We start from the raw sequence: 15611 nt of genomic DNA on the forward strand, positions 1-15611 counted from the left end.
AACTAAAGCAACACTGATCACCATAATGGTGGTCAAACAAAACTATTATTTTCAATAAATCATCAACATCTAAACCTCAGTAAGAGCTTCTGTAGACGTCTGACAGAAATAAAGTCAGTCTGGTTAGTAATGTGTGAAGCTGGTAATGCTGTTTGTGGAGTTGTTTAATCCTCCTCTGCTGAGATCTTCAGAGATTTAATGTGTTCTTTTATCTTCAGTTGATTTCATCTAAAGCTGTGGCTGAAGTCAGTTGTAGTTCTTGTGTTTCTCATCACTAATGGTCAATCATAACTTAATTAATCACTTAATTATCTCATTAACTTTAACACTTCTTAAGTGTTACTTTTAACACCCTGTAGTGTGGACACATATGTACACTGAGGAGTGTTAATTTAACACTGGGGATTTTGCTGTGTATATATATATATATATATATATATATATATATATATATATATATATATAGGGCTGGGCGATATATATCGTGAGATTGTTATGCGCTTCTCATCAGTAAAGCCGGTTCCTTGATTAGTAGTAAATCGCCTTCACCTGCTTTCAGATGGCGCGGCATTTACTACAAAGCTAAAACTCCAGTGTTAAATTAAGAAAGAAGTTAGAGAAGTTAATGAGATAATTAAGTGATTAATTTAGTGATGATTGAGCATTATTGAAGACACCTGATGTTAACAAGCAGAATCACTGAAGGAGAAAATCATAAATTGTAAGCCACCGTTATGGGGATGGGTGTGTGCATTAGTTGGACTCTTGACCCTTATATTCTTAATTTTAGATTTTGTTTGTCTGCTGTTATTGATTTATAACAGTCAAATTAACAAAGAAAAGTGTGATCTGATAGTGTTGGCTATGTTTTGACATAATAATGCTGTGATCTGAAAAATGAAACTTATTGACAAAATTTGGTATAACTTATTAGCAGCAGCTTTGTGATTTTACAGCATGTGATTATCATTTTTTCTTATAAGCAAAAACATTTAATAAACATTGTTCTGATCAAAAGACTTTCAAAATAATTTATTTAGAAACACAAACATCAATAATCAGCCTGTGAGTCTCAACAATGGTGACTATAATAAAGCATGTTGCAGTGGCTCCCATCATGCATTGCGGTATGAATAAATTATGATCTGAATTGTCTATGTAATTTTCTTTTCCTAATTGGATATTCTGCTCGTCACCATTGTTGAGATGCATAGACTGAATCTTGACCTCTGTGTGTGCCTAAAAGAAGGACTTTAAAAAATAAAAAAACAATTTTTAAGAAATCCTTTATATTATATCTAAAACTTTGTATATTTATGCAGAATCACAGTTATGCTGTAAACAGCAACATAAATCAAAAACATAGTTCAAATTATGATTATTATAAAATAACCAACAGATCACTTTTTATCTTTGTTTTTCTGGCAGTTATAACTCAGATAGAGCAACCAGACAAAATCTAAAGTTAAATAACATAAGGGTCAAGAGCCCAACTAATGCACACACCCATCCCCATAACGGTGGCTTACAATTTGAGATTTTCTCCTTCAGAGATTCTGTTTGTTATCATCAGGTGTCTTCAATAATGATCAATCATCACTAAATTAATCACTTAATTATCTCATTACCTTCAACACTCTTGAGTGGACTCATATACACTCCCAGGAGTGTTAATTTAACACTGGAGTTTTTGCTGTGTACAAAGAGCCGTAGTTAACTGACAAGCTGAGCCATATCGCATTAATTATCGCTGGCGATACGTCCCCGATATTAATGCGATATGGCTCAGCTTGTCAGTTAACTACGGCTCTTTGTAGTAAATGCCGCTCAATCTGAAAGCAGGTGAAGCCGATTTACTACTAATCAATTAACCGGCTTTACTGATGAGATGCGCATAACAATCTCACGATATATATCGCCCAGCCCTATATATATATATATATATTATATATATGTTTTTTTTTTGTTTATGTTTTTTTTTGCTCAAGTTAAACTTGCAACTTTGGATTGGAAACAGATAATTAGTTCAAAGAGTAGTGCAATAGAAGTAGCAACTGTTATGTGAAATATGACTGTGCCAGATTTGTGTTGTGTGTCTGTATAACATCACTGAACCTTCACAGTGGACTTCTGTGCAGTATGGTCCTCTGTTCATATTGAAAACATGATCAAAATCAACAAATACTGCGTTCACAATTGTGATTTCAGGGGCAGAACTGCTTCCAAAATCTTCTTGAGCAGATGGAGAACATCACAACTCAAGTGCTCTCTGTGACTGTAAGTCTTCAAGAGAAAAATGATAATGAAATATTTGTCAGTTCCATAATGTAGATAATAGATTATTGACATGATTACCAGTGCTGTCTTATTCGCTCTGTTGATATTTACTGGGACTCTGTTTATCTGATCATTAAACTAGACTGTGACCAACATTTTGACTATGGCCTTCAACGCTTCAGAGAAGATTTTTGAGTCATCATCATCAGCTAGCCCAGCTAAACTCGCCTCCTATGGAAACCTTGTGTTGAAAACCAGTGAGAAACTCATTTCTACATTGGTGAAGCCGACAGTCACGAGTGACAATGTCAGTTTTACTCTTGCCGCTGTAGGTGAGTGGAGAAACTGTTATTATTGATGATGAAACTGAGATTATATATGATATCGGGTAGTTTATATAGTCTAGAGAGCAGCGGTGGATCACACGTGACAGACGGCAACAATAATTAATGCAGCTACAGCAAATATATTACTGTGGAGATTAAAATGTTTTAAAAGAGATGAGAAAACTCTGTCTGTATCTTTTGTTGTTGATGTCAAAAGTCAGCATTTTGTTGCAAATTCATCCATCATTTGGTAGAAGCTCATCAAATTAGACAGAAGCCAGATGGGCAGGTTCTGTCCTGAAAAACACTCATCCTCAAAAAAACATGAAAAATGTTTGAATTGAAATACATTTTGGACATTTGGATTTGGAAGCAAAACCAGTTGGGAACTGAAGCACTGGAGTATTCAGTGTACTGTAAGATCTAACCTTTGACCTCCAGATGACCTAACAGTTAACCCTTTCACTGTCACTGTCCCGCTACTGCAGGTGTGCAGAACTGCACTTATAAAGCATTTATTTTTCTCTGTTTATGGTAATTTCAACATTTACTAATGCATTATTAAAATCTTGTTAATATTAGTACATGCACTGTCAACTAACATGAACAAACCATGAACAGCTGTATTTGTATTAACTAACATTAACAAAGATTTACTAATGCTGAACAGAGGTGTTGTTTATGGTTAGTTCATGTTCACTAATGCATTAACTATTTTTAATACAACCTTATTGTAAAGTGTTACCGCATTGTTGGTGAAAATCTGTTTACGAAAAAAAAATACTGTAATTTGTAAAAACTTTTGTTTATGATGTTGTAAGTTATATCAGCTGATTGTCCTTGTTAATGGCTTCTTTTGCACCAAATTGTGTTTTGGTTAACACTTTTGCAAAAACTAACATAAAAAGCCCAGAGTCAAACTGGCCAACTAAAGCAAACACTGATCACCATAATGAAACGAAAATTTTCAATAAATCTTCAAAATTTAAACCCCTGTTCATTCTCAAAAAAGAACTTTAGACAAACGACAGAAATAAAGTAAGTCTGGTTTGTAAGAGAGATTTAATGTATTTTCAGATGATTTCATCTAAAGCTGTGGCTGCACAGCAAAAACTCCAGTGTTAAATTAACACTCCTCAGAGTTTATTTGACTCCACACTCAAGAGTGTTAAAAGTAACTCTGAAGAAGTGTTAAAGTTAATGAGATAATTAAGAGATTAATTAAGTGATGATTGACCATTAGTGAAGACACCTGATGATAACAAGCAGAATCACTGAATGCCATTTTTAAGTCACCATTATGGTGATCGGTGTTTGCTTTAGTTGGGCTCTGGACCCTTGACATTTTAACATTAATTTTTGTCTGACTGTTTTATAGTGGCCAGACGTGTCCAGAGATAATGTGACCAGATGTTTTTGGTTATGTTTTGACAGAATCTTCATGAGCTGAATCACTGATGTTATTTAGAGCCTATTCTTTGAGTTAGGTTTACTTTATTGATTACAGCAACCCTGATTCTACAGCATAAGATCTATTGTTTTCAATATAATCAGAGAGATTAAAAAAAATAACAATAACCTGTTCAAAAAAAGATTTGAGCTTCTCTATCATTTAGACACACAGAGACGTCAAGAGTCATTGTATGAAACTCCACAATGGTGGCCATCAAAAAGCTTTGTGCAGTGCATTCTGGGTGCACCAATCAAAACTCACCAATGGCTCCCAGCAGCATGAATAAATTATAAGATTAATTGTTTTAGTATTTTTTTTATTCTAACCATTTTCTTTTATTTTTGCTGTTTTATGTGTAACAAGAGTAGCTTGTTTTGTGATGTTCAGAGTTGATCTGTGTATTTGATATGCTGTTTGTCACCATTGTTGAGATTCATACACTGGTTCTTGATGTCTGTGTGAGTGTGTCTAAAGCAACAAAGTAATTGCAAATTTTTTGTGCAGATTCTCATGATGTAGCTTCACAGGGCTGTTGTACTCTATAATGTAAGATCAGGCCCGTCGCAAGGGCTGTGCTAAGTGTGCGACCGCACAGGGCCTCGCGCAAAGACGACAGCTGACTTGATAATGTAAAGCCAATAGTTAAAGTTCATGTTTTTGTCCTTCAAAATACTATAAAACATAGCTAAAAGTGTGTATCGTGATGCCTTATTATTCTGCTTGTTAAAAATGTATTATGCAGTAACTTGCAATAGCCTATTTCTCTGTGCGTGGGACTGTATGTGTGACGGTGATTTAATGCGCATGTCAGTCAGCGCGGCAGCGCACGTCAAGTTCATAGAGCTTTATTCCCAGTCCATTCAAATTTCAGATTTTGGCCGTGTCTGAAATGGGTCAAACCATAGATATTACCTAAGAAGTTCAAGTAAATACGCTAGAAATGCACGCTCATTCAAGGATGCATATTTATTGCATGAACGGAGAAAGCGCGGACGCTTGCATTTCATCTGACGGTATGCACAAAAGGTTTTTTATTTAACACTATTAAAGTTAAATAAGCATAACCTAACTATTAGTTACTCACCTGTCGGAGCATCAGTGAGAGCAATGGCACCGCAGAATGAGTAGCTAAAGCTACTCTATCTCTAGACGTTTAAAACCTTTTTAAATCTGAAAACTGCAAAAAGCAACGAAATTGTCAGACATCAGTGATGCGCGGGTTGATCCAAAATGAGCGGGTGCCTGCGGTTACGAGTCATCCAAAAATATTTTTATTGATATTCGGGTCGCGGTCGGTCGGGTCGTCATCCTTATTTACCTTTTGAATGTTGAGCATTATTAACTTTTGAATAAATGCTGATTTCCCAACACGTTGAACTGAGCAATGCCATTGTACCATTTTAAACGCATAGGCTATAGCTCAGTAAAGTCAGTTTTATGTATTTTCTGAGAGGGGGCGGGATTTTTGCTAGGAAAGTCAGGGGAGAGACACACACTTCGATTAGATTGATAAACACATGCAGCATCTTAATTGTTAAGAAAATGAAACGAAATAAATGAATAAATCAAGCCTATATTATAACACTAGGCTATCATACAGCAGAAAAAGAACAGTTTGCCTTCTCTCAGTTGACCTGCTGATGAATTCTTCAAGCAAGGTCGAAACATAAACATCGCATTCATCAATAATATGCATCTAGACAGCTGAAATGGAAAATGATGGGCCGCCTCAAGAACTGCCTGATCTCGCCGCTGCACCACGTCAGGGCCTGAAACATTTTCTCAATGGCCCAATGACGCTACGATGAACATTTACTAGCCTACTTTTTAAAAATGCGGGTCGGGTACAATATTTTCTTCTTCTTTTTTGCGGTCCGAGTTGCGGGTGGGTTAGTTGAAAACGTCGGTCGGGTGCGGGTTGACCCGCGCATCACTGTCAGACATCCATTTAGCGCATGTTCACAGAGGAAATACTGAAAAACAGCGCTGGTCCTCTGAATACTGTCTGTTTATTTTACCGACTGAGAAATCGATTCTGATGATTCAGTGAGAGAGCAGTCCAAACGAATTCAAGTGGATTCAGGCTGTTTTGCAAATGCGTTTGACCCATTCATAATTTAGAACATATTTTTAGCGTCAAAATGTGCCCACTGCCCAGTTCAGTTACACAGTTTAACTTCTTGAACCTGCTGTTAAACTGAATATACGATATTTTTTTTAAATATCCACACAAACAACAAATTGTTCGTCACTATAGCAACAGTAGACCCCAGTTAATATACACCCGGGCCTCGCACATCACGTTCGCACAGGGCCTCGCACCCCCCTTGCGACGGGCCTGTGTAAGATCACCACATCACCCACACAATTAGAGATTGGTCTTATTCCATCAGGTCACTAAATGATGATTACATTAATAATGTTAATCTAAACATAATCAACTCCTAAACAGATATTCTCTGTGCTTTCTTTGCCATAACAAAATGTGTTTTCCAGACAAACAGCTAAAGAAGCCAGAGAAAATAAAACTAATGTTGAAAAGTCAACCCTAGACTTGATGAGCCCAACTAAAGCAAACACCGATCACCATAATGGTGACTTAAAATGGCGACTCTTTCCTTCAGTGATTCTACTTGTTATCATCAGGTGTCTTCACTAATGGTCAATCATCACTTAATTAATCTCTTAATTATCTCATTAACTTTAACACTTTTTCAGAGTTACTTTTAACACTCTTGAGTGTGGAGTCAAATAAACTCTGAAGAGTGTTAATTTAACACTGGAGTTTTTGCTGTGTGAAGACAGTTGTAGTTCTTGTGTTTCTCTTTCCTTCAGTGATTCTGCTCATTATCATCAGGTGTCTTCAATAATCAAACAATCATCACTAAATTAATCACTTCAGTATCTTATTAACTCTAACACTGCTTCAGTGTTACTTTAACACCTGCTGGTGGTTCCCATATGAACACCGAGTGGTGTTAATTCAACACTGGGAAATTTACTGTAGCTTTGAGCACAGCACCGACCGGCTCTACATCCAGGGATTTACACCTCAGTTCCTGTGGTATTGGGTGAACAATACCAGCGCGTGTCATTGAGCAGAGAGAAATCAGCTTCTCTTTTGAATAAACAAGGTTTCCGACTTGAGGATAAAAAAAATCCATATCCATAGATTAAAAATTTAAAAACTAAAAACTCTCGTAGTATATACAAAGTGGAAACAAGTGAAACAAGTACTAGAAGAACACGCAACAGAAATGGAGCTACTGAAAGGCAGCCACTGGCGTCAGCGCCATTAGTAAACATGAAGGGTCCAAACTACATCAGAGATGAAAACCAATCAAGTCATTTTATTTGTTTGTAAATTGTAATTTAATAATAAAACAAAATATTAATTATGTAACCTATTTAATATGTCACATAACTAAATGTTTGTTTTTAATCAGAGGGTCAAGTCTTCATGGTTGGACCAAATGTCAGCTTAGGTAAAATCCCTCGACTTGACACAACAAATTCTTCTGTGGACATTGATCTCATTGGGATCTCCAAGAACAACAATGAAACAAGTATGTGAAATGTTTCAGTGTGAATAAATAAGAAATCGAAGAAAGAGACATCATAGCACTAAACTACATTTATTTGTAGGTTTTGTTTTCATTGTTGTTTTTACATAGTTTCACATTTCTGTTTCTATCACACAGGATCAGCTGCTGTGGCTTTCATGAGTTATACCACAATGGAGATTCTACTGAAGCCCGACTTCTTCAACACATCAAATGAAACGATTAAAACCATGATGTCCACTGTGATCTCAGCTACTCTTCCCAAAACCACTAACACTAAACTCACCAAACCAGTCAACTTCACCCTCAAACACATCAGAGTGAGAGACTGAAATGTGCTTTTGTCCAACCTGAGAACTGATGAACATCTGAAAACATCTAATATTCAGTGTTGTAATATTTTCTGCATGTTCTTTATTCTTTTTGCAGGAGTTTGACCCCAGCGGTTCTCTGTCCTGTGTGTACTGGAATATCAGCGAGTGGATTGTAGATGGTTGTTCTGTTTTAGAGACCAACAGCAGCTTCACTGTGTGTTCCTGTGTTCATCTGTCCACATTCGCTCTCATCATGCAAACCAGCCGCCCATCAGAGGTACGAGAACATTTATAGAGAGCATTGAAGAACAGCACAGATTTGGCACTCATGTACTCTGACATGTTTTCTCAGAGCGACTCAGAGCAGAGCGACTCACTGATGGAGCTGTTGAATTTGGTGTGTGTGCCCGTGGGGCTGGTGTTCTTCAGTTTGGCCCTTTTGACCTTTGCCCTTTGTCAGTGGAGTCCTGGAGTGAATAATGTGGCTCGAATCAACCTCTGTGTGAGTCTGCTGTCGGCTCACCTTCTGTTCCTTCTCACACAACAGTTCCTGAGCCTCATACGCCCTCAGCAGGTGAGAATGATGAAGGAGCCCTACAGCTCAGCACAGCCTCACTGAGAATCATCATAACCGTCTCTCATGCTCTCCAGGTGTTGTGTGACGTGATATCAGGTGTGCTGCACTTCCTCTTTCTCTCCGGCTTTGTGTGGATGTCCATTGAAGCTGTGCTGCTCTTCATCTGTGTGAAGAACCTATCACAGATCAGCTCCAAAAAGAGGGAGGTGCTTAGCAGTGGATTCCTGTGTGTGATTGGATATACGGTTGCTCTGGTTGTGGTGAGCGTGTCTGTCGGGCTGTTTCCTGATGGATACGGCAGCGAACAGTGAGTTATTGTTTTTTTTTCTAAATTAATTCAATTAGAATTAAATAAAGCAGCTCTGGGCTATTGTGACGTTTCTGCCATCTGATAAAAGTAAATTTTACATGCACTGTATAAAAGAGATAAGATAAACCAGAAATAGTATTTTTGAATAAATTCATTCAGTTCTTGTATTGTGTTTTCCTCTAAACAGCTGCTGGATTAAACTGGATAAAGGTTTTATCTGGAGTTTTCTGGGTCCTGTTTGTATCATACTAGCAGTAAGAACATGTATTATTTATCATGATTTTAATTTATATTAAAGGGAAAACAGGGTGATTTAATTTTTATTTTTCTACTTTTCAGTTAAACACGATTCTCTTCATCTGCATCATCATCAATCTGAACTCAACTCTCAAAAATCTGAACGCTGAAGTTTCACAGATGAAACAAACCAAGTAACAAACATTATGATTTGAACACTCGCATAGAAAAACTCTATGTCAACTAACACACATTAAATGTTAGTTCTATCACAAAACATGCATGAAACAAAATACAATACAACCCACTGAGCAAAGTTATGTCCAAAAGACGTATTTTCAATGTCTTTGCCCCTAGAGGCGTACGTTGAAAAGACGTCCACTGAGGAGCCAGAATGAAAGATTTTATGACGTCTGTTTTTGACGTGTTCTGCACGTCCGATATAGACGTTCATGGAACCTCAAGGTTAAAAACTAGTTCAAATTGTGGACATATTTTCCATTTGTAATTGCAAAGCAACTCACAGACAGTGTGTGTTTGTCCAGAAATCATGAAAATAAAAGAAACTTAGCTCACACCTTTAGACACTTTAGACAACTTATCATCTGTAATTCACACATCTTTGGATCGTGAGAGAATCGTGGAATTCAATCCAGGATCTTCTTGCTGTGAGGAGACAGTGTTTCCCACTGAGACACTGGTGCTGCCCTTAATCACAGACATAAGACACACTTTGACTATTTCTGTCAGACGTCTACAGAAGCTATTACTGAGAATTAACCAAGGTTTAGATGTTGATACTTATGGTTAATTTGAAGTCACCATTGTGGTGTGAAGCGTTTGCTTTAGTTGGGTTCTTGGTCCCTGTGCTTGAGTTGGATTTTCTTTAGCTGCTGTAACTGTGTGTGTGAAAAACAAGAGTTGTGGCTAAGAAAGCAAAGATAAAGTGACTTCAAGTGTTGTCAACTTCTTGTTGATGACTAAACTTTTGCAAAATGAGCACCTTATGTTTTTTTTTAAATCGTGTGTGCTTGTTTGGCAAATAGTCATTTATTATAACCACTGTATTGACACCAATAGCATCAAGATTATAATTTATCCTGAAGGATGATTAAACCGCATGTACACAATGTTTTGAGCAAAATTTCACACAGTCACACGCAGACATCAAGATTTTGCATATGATTCACAACAACGGTGACAATCAAGTTTGAGTTTTGTACTATGAAACTACCCATCATGCACTGCAATGCATGATGGGTAGCTTCATAGTACAAAATGAAGCATTTTTGTTTTGATTGTCTCCATTGTTGTGAATCATATGCAAAATCTTGATGTCTGTGTGTGACTATGTGAAATATTTGCTTAAAACGTTGTGTGCACATACAGCAAACCAACTTTTATTTAATTTACTTTATCATCCACAAAGTATCATTTTATTGCTAATCGTGACAATAGAGTAGATTCACAAGTTTATAGCGGATATAGTAAATTACTATTTGTCATAAAAGAACACAAAACTTAAAATACAACATCAAATGCTCGCTTTCTGATGGTTTAGTCATCAACAAGGAGATGACAACAACTAATGTAGCTTTGTCTTTGATTTCTCAGCCATAACTATTGTTTTTCACACACACAGTTACAGCAGCCAAAGAAAGGCTAACACAAATGCGGGGACCAAGAGCCCAACTAAAGCAAACGCTTCCCACCACAATGGTGACTTCAAAAGAAACATAAATATCAACATCTAAAGCTCTGTTCATTCTCAGTAAGAGCTTCTGTAGACGTCTGACAGAAATAGTCAAAGTGTGTCTTATGTCTGTGATTAAGGGCAGCACCAGTGTCTCAGTGGGAAACACTGTCTCCTCACAGCAAGAAGATCCTGGATTGAATCCCACGATTCTCTCACGATCCAAAGATGTGTGAATTACAGATGTTAAGTTGTCTAAAGTGTCTAAAGGTGTGAGCTAAGTTTCTTGGTAACACTTTATTTTGATGGTCCCTTTTGAACATTATGTTGACTATAAGTAAATTTGCAACTACATGTCAACAAACTCTCATTAGATTATCAGTAGACTGTCTGCTTAATGTCTGCTAACTCTTTATTATGATGGTCCTCCAACAGACATTATACTGACTATAAGTAACTTTGCAAGTACATGTCAACTTATTCTAACCCTAACCCTACCAGTCTACTAATACTCTACTAACACTCTAATGAAAATTTGTAGACATGTAGGTGTAATGTTATTTATAGTCAACAGAATGTGTTAAAGGGACCATCAAAATAAAGTGAAACCAGTTTCTTTTATTTTCATGATTTCTGGACAAACACACACTGTCTGTGAGTTGCTTTGCAATTACAAATGGAAAATATGTCCACAATTTGAACTAGTTTTTAACCTTGAGGTTCCATGAGCGTCTATATCGGACGTGCAGAACACGTCAAAAACAGACGTCATAAAAACTTTCATTCTGGCTCCTCAGTGGACGTCTTTTCAACGTACGCCTCTAGGGGCAAAGACATTGAAAAGACGTCTTTTGGACATAACTTTGCTCAGTGGGGAGTGATAGTTGACGTCATATTTTGGTTGAAAATGAAAATCGAGTTGACGTCTAAACCCAGCATTTGTTTGACGTCAAGCTCCAATGTCAGAAAGACGTTGAATTTTAGTTGGAATAAGCACCGCACTAACCAGATTGACTTTATTTCTGTCAGACGTCTACAGAAGCTCTTATTGAGAATTAACAGAGGTTTAGATGTTAATGTTTTCTTGAAAAAAAACTTAGTTTATGATGATCAGTGTTTACTATAGTTAAGTATAGTAACTTCACTTTTAAACAAAATAACATCTGCCCAACGTTGCAGCTTGATGTCAAACAAACTTAGGATTTAGACTAGTGGTGGCGAAATTAAGCTTTAAGAAGCTTTGAAGCTTTCCAGCCAGATGTGTTGCAAAGTGGTTCATTTCTTGATGCTTCAAATGCACACTAGAGTCACCTGCTGGTCAATGCAAAAATTGTGCTTAAAAATTACCAGGACTGTGACAATTACAATATGTGCTCACAAAGGCTTGATATATTAACACACACACACACACACACACACACACACGCACACACACACACACACACACACACACACACCACGCACACGCACACGCACGCACGCACGCACGCACGCACGCACGCACACACACACACACACACAGTGAGGAAAATAAGTATTTGAACACCCTGCTATTTTGCAAGTTCTCCCACTTAGAAATCATGGAGGGGTCTGAAATTGTCATCGTAGGTGCATGTCCACTGTGAGAGACATAATCTAAAAAAAAAATCCAGAAATCACAATGTATGATTTTTTAACTATTTATTTTTATGATACAGCTGCAAATAAGTATTTGAACACCAGAGAAAATCAGTGTTAATATTTGGTACAGTAGCCTATGTTTGCAATTACAGAGGTCAAAAGTTTCCTGTAGTTTTTCACCAGGTTTGCACACACTGCAGGAGGGATTTTGGCCCACTCCTCCACACAGATCTTCTCTAGATCAGTCAGGTTTCTGGCCTCTCGCTAAGAAACATGGAGTTTAAGCTCCCTCCAAAGATTCTCTATTGGGTTTAGGTCTGGAGACTGGCTAGGCCACGCCAGAACCTTGATATGCTTCTTACAGAGCCACTCCTTGGTTATCCTGGCTGTGTGCTTCGGCTCATTGTCATGTTGGAAGCCTCGACCCATTTTCAATGGTCTAACTGAGGGAAGGAGGTTGTTCCCCAAAATCTCGCAATACATGGCCCCGGTCATCCTCTCCTTAATATAGTGCAGTCGCCCTGTCCCATGTGCAGAAAAACACCCCCAAAGCATGATGCTACCACCCCCATGCTTCACAGCAGGGATGGTGTTCTTGGGATGGTACATTTACTTAGACTTAGACAGACTTTATTGTCATCCAGCTGCACATTTTGCAATATACAGTTGAACGAAATTTCGTTGCAAGGCTCTGAGCATAAAAAAAAAAAAAAAAAATATATATATATATATATATATATATATATATATATATATATATATATATATATAAAATTAATTTATTAAAACAAATCTAACTAGATCAAATATAAATAACAGTAGTGTATATTGCAGTAAAATGACAAATAAAATTAAAGCTGCAAGCAGCATTTAGCGGGGTTCAAGCCTTTAAGGCCTTTAAGCACACAAGCATCAAAATACATTAAGTTTTATTTAGCAAGATTTTAAACACTGAAATAATTTAATTGGCTGTGGCGGCAATGTTTTTTGAGATAGGCAAATGTCCTCATAGACATACATGGGACCTTGGACCAAGACACTGCATACCAATTTTCAAGTCAATCGGACTAGCGGTCGGGTAGTTTTCGCCATTTTCATGTTTTTTTTGTGTTATAGCGCCACCAAGTGTTCAATCGTCGCCATTTTTTTATCGTAACCAAAGACTCAGACCATACACATGTGTACCAAGTTTGGTGTAGAGATCTCATTTCTTACTTGAGTTATAGCCATTTTAGTAAAATAGGCTCCTCCCACAACAGTCGTTTTCCGCCCCTTAGCGACCGTGAATAGAAATTTAAACTTTTTTTCGATTATTATTGATATTCAGACTCCAGAGAACATTTCTGCACTGGTTTGGTTCCGATCAAGCAAGAAACCTAGGACTAGTTTGCAAAAGTAGTTTTTTAACAAAATTCAAAATGGCGGAAAATTTATCATGGCGCAAATGAAATCGGAGATACACATTTTGTTCCTCATGGACTCACCTTTCCAATGATATAAGACACTTGAGTGTTTAGACACTTGACTATTTAGTGCACTTTAAAGGGATAGTTCACCCAAAATGAAAATTATGTCATTTTCTTTGTTCTGCTGAACACAAAAGAAGATATTTTGAAGAAAGTTTGTAACCAGGCTGCTTTGGGGGCACCATTGACTTCCATAGCAATCTTCCTATGTGTTCAACATAAAGAAATTTATACATGTTTGGAACAACTTGAGGGTGAGTAAATGATGACAGAATTTTCATTTTTGGTGAACTGTCCCTTTAAGCAGTCACTCTGAACCAGTAATCACTTTTTTTGAATTTCAAAAATGTACATTTTTTTCAATTAATTTTCTTAAATTATGACTATATTTACATGCAATTATTTGTCCCATTTTTATCTAAATTTTTTTAAAATGTCATACAATTTATATGACAGGATTATTTATGTATGATTAACATAGCCTAGCTAAATTATAAATTAATAATAACATTTATTAGGATGTAATCTATTAATTAACCTGTCTAAAAAATAATAATTATGTCTCCCAAGCTCTGATAATGTATGGAATATTATATTAATATATTATCCATTTAAAAAAACTATAGGCCTATAACCTTAGAAGCACGGATGTGTCTGTCACATAGACCGGTCTGTCAGCGCTACTGCTTTAAGTCAGACAGTCTGAGACACTGAAATGCTTCTCATAAAGTGTGCAGTTGGCCTGAACTTCATCATGAGTTACTGGTCAGACCCATTGATACCTTTTTGATATTCAGCTCTATATCTGGAGATCCTCTTGCGTTCAAACGGTGGACGCGACGCGAGCTCGACATGTTTTTAAAAAACCGCGCAAGTTCAGAGGCACAGCTCATGTTCTCGAGACTCCGCCGCTATGACAACAAAGCCGCTAAAACGCAATCACGCACAAATGAGCTCCTGTACTAGGCTACTTATTGTGAAATTGATTTCTTTATATTTGCTACCAGAAGGCTATTCTCCACACTCCACTATGTGTGGACCTAGATGTAAAATACGGAACAAATCGTGTCCCGTATTGGTTTGACAAGGGGACGAGCCATTTTGCTTGCAAATACAGGACGATTCTGTATTTTACTGGACGGGTGGCAACCCTACTCAGTTCTCACACAAAGTTCAAATTGACAATTGAGACCCACAAGTTCACTCAAACACTCAGTTCTGTTCACTACGTATCAGTAAAATGTTTGTGTGTGTGTGTGTGTGTGTGTGTGTGTGTGTGTGTGTGTGTGTGTGTGTGTGTGTGTGTGTGTGTGTGTGTGTGTGTGTTGAAGTGTTGTACCAGTCTGTGGCAACGACAACTTTGATGTGATGACTTGCGATGACAAGATGAACAGCTGGGACAGGGCAATGAGATGTAAGAATGTCAGGGTAATCAACAGAAACAAGAGAGGTGGCCCAGAAAAACTCAGGAACTTTCTGGAACAAAATGGCGCAGCCCGGTTCAGCTCGCACGCGGCCTGGACTGAATGTCTGAATCACACAAAAATGTCTTTCAAAAACAAATCCGTCTCTTTAAAAATGCAAAAACACTCCAAAAGAAATAAATCACTCCTTCAAAAAAATATCGTTCAGTTCACAGACGCATTCTCGCGCACTAATAAGTGCACTTAATGGATTTGCAGGAAAAAAATCAATGTCTCTCGCCCTGACACCGTTCAAGACTCAGAAAGCAGCAGAACTCTCAAGAAAAAGCGTACTGTCAGGATAGCAACACA

At 37.3% G+C, this 15611-nt stretch overlaps 1 protein-coding gene across 1 annotated transcript in view; it reads left to right on the forward strand.

Moving 5' to 3' along the window:
- Nucleotides 1-2440: 2440 nt before the first annotated feature.
- The window catches only part of LOC307124207 (adhesion G protein-coupled receptor E3-like), a gene marked incomplete at both ends in the record, with an annotated part of 70718 nt that continues 57547 nt past the window's right edge, over nucleotides 2441-15611 (forward strand). The window contains 8 exons of the mRNA XM_079813255.1: nucleotides 2441-2609; nucleotides 7503-7622; nucleotides 7758-7939; nucleotides 8049-8210; nucleotides 8301-8507; nucleotides 8585-8817; nucleotides 9008-9074; nucleotides 9160-9251. Of these exons, the coding sequence (XP_079669381.1) occupies nucleotides 2441-2609; nucleotides 7503-7622; nucleotides 7758-7939; nucleotides 8049-8210; nucleotides 8301-8507; nucleotides 8585-8817; nucleotides 9008-9074; nucleotides 9160-9251 (1232 nt within the window). The remainder of the gene's footprint in view (nucleotides 2610-7502; nucleotides 7623-7757; nucleotides 7940-8048; nucleotides 8211-8300; nucleotides 8508-8584; nucleotides 8818-9007; nucleotides 9075-9159; nucleotides 9252-15611) is intronic.

This window comes from Gobio gobio (genome assembly GCF_949357685.1).
Source record: "Gobio gobio genome assembly, chromosome: 3".
Taxonomy (NCBI): Eukaryota; Metazoa; Chordata; class Actinopteri; order Cypriniformes; family Gobionidae; genus Gobio; species Gobio gobio.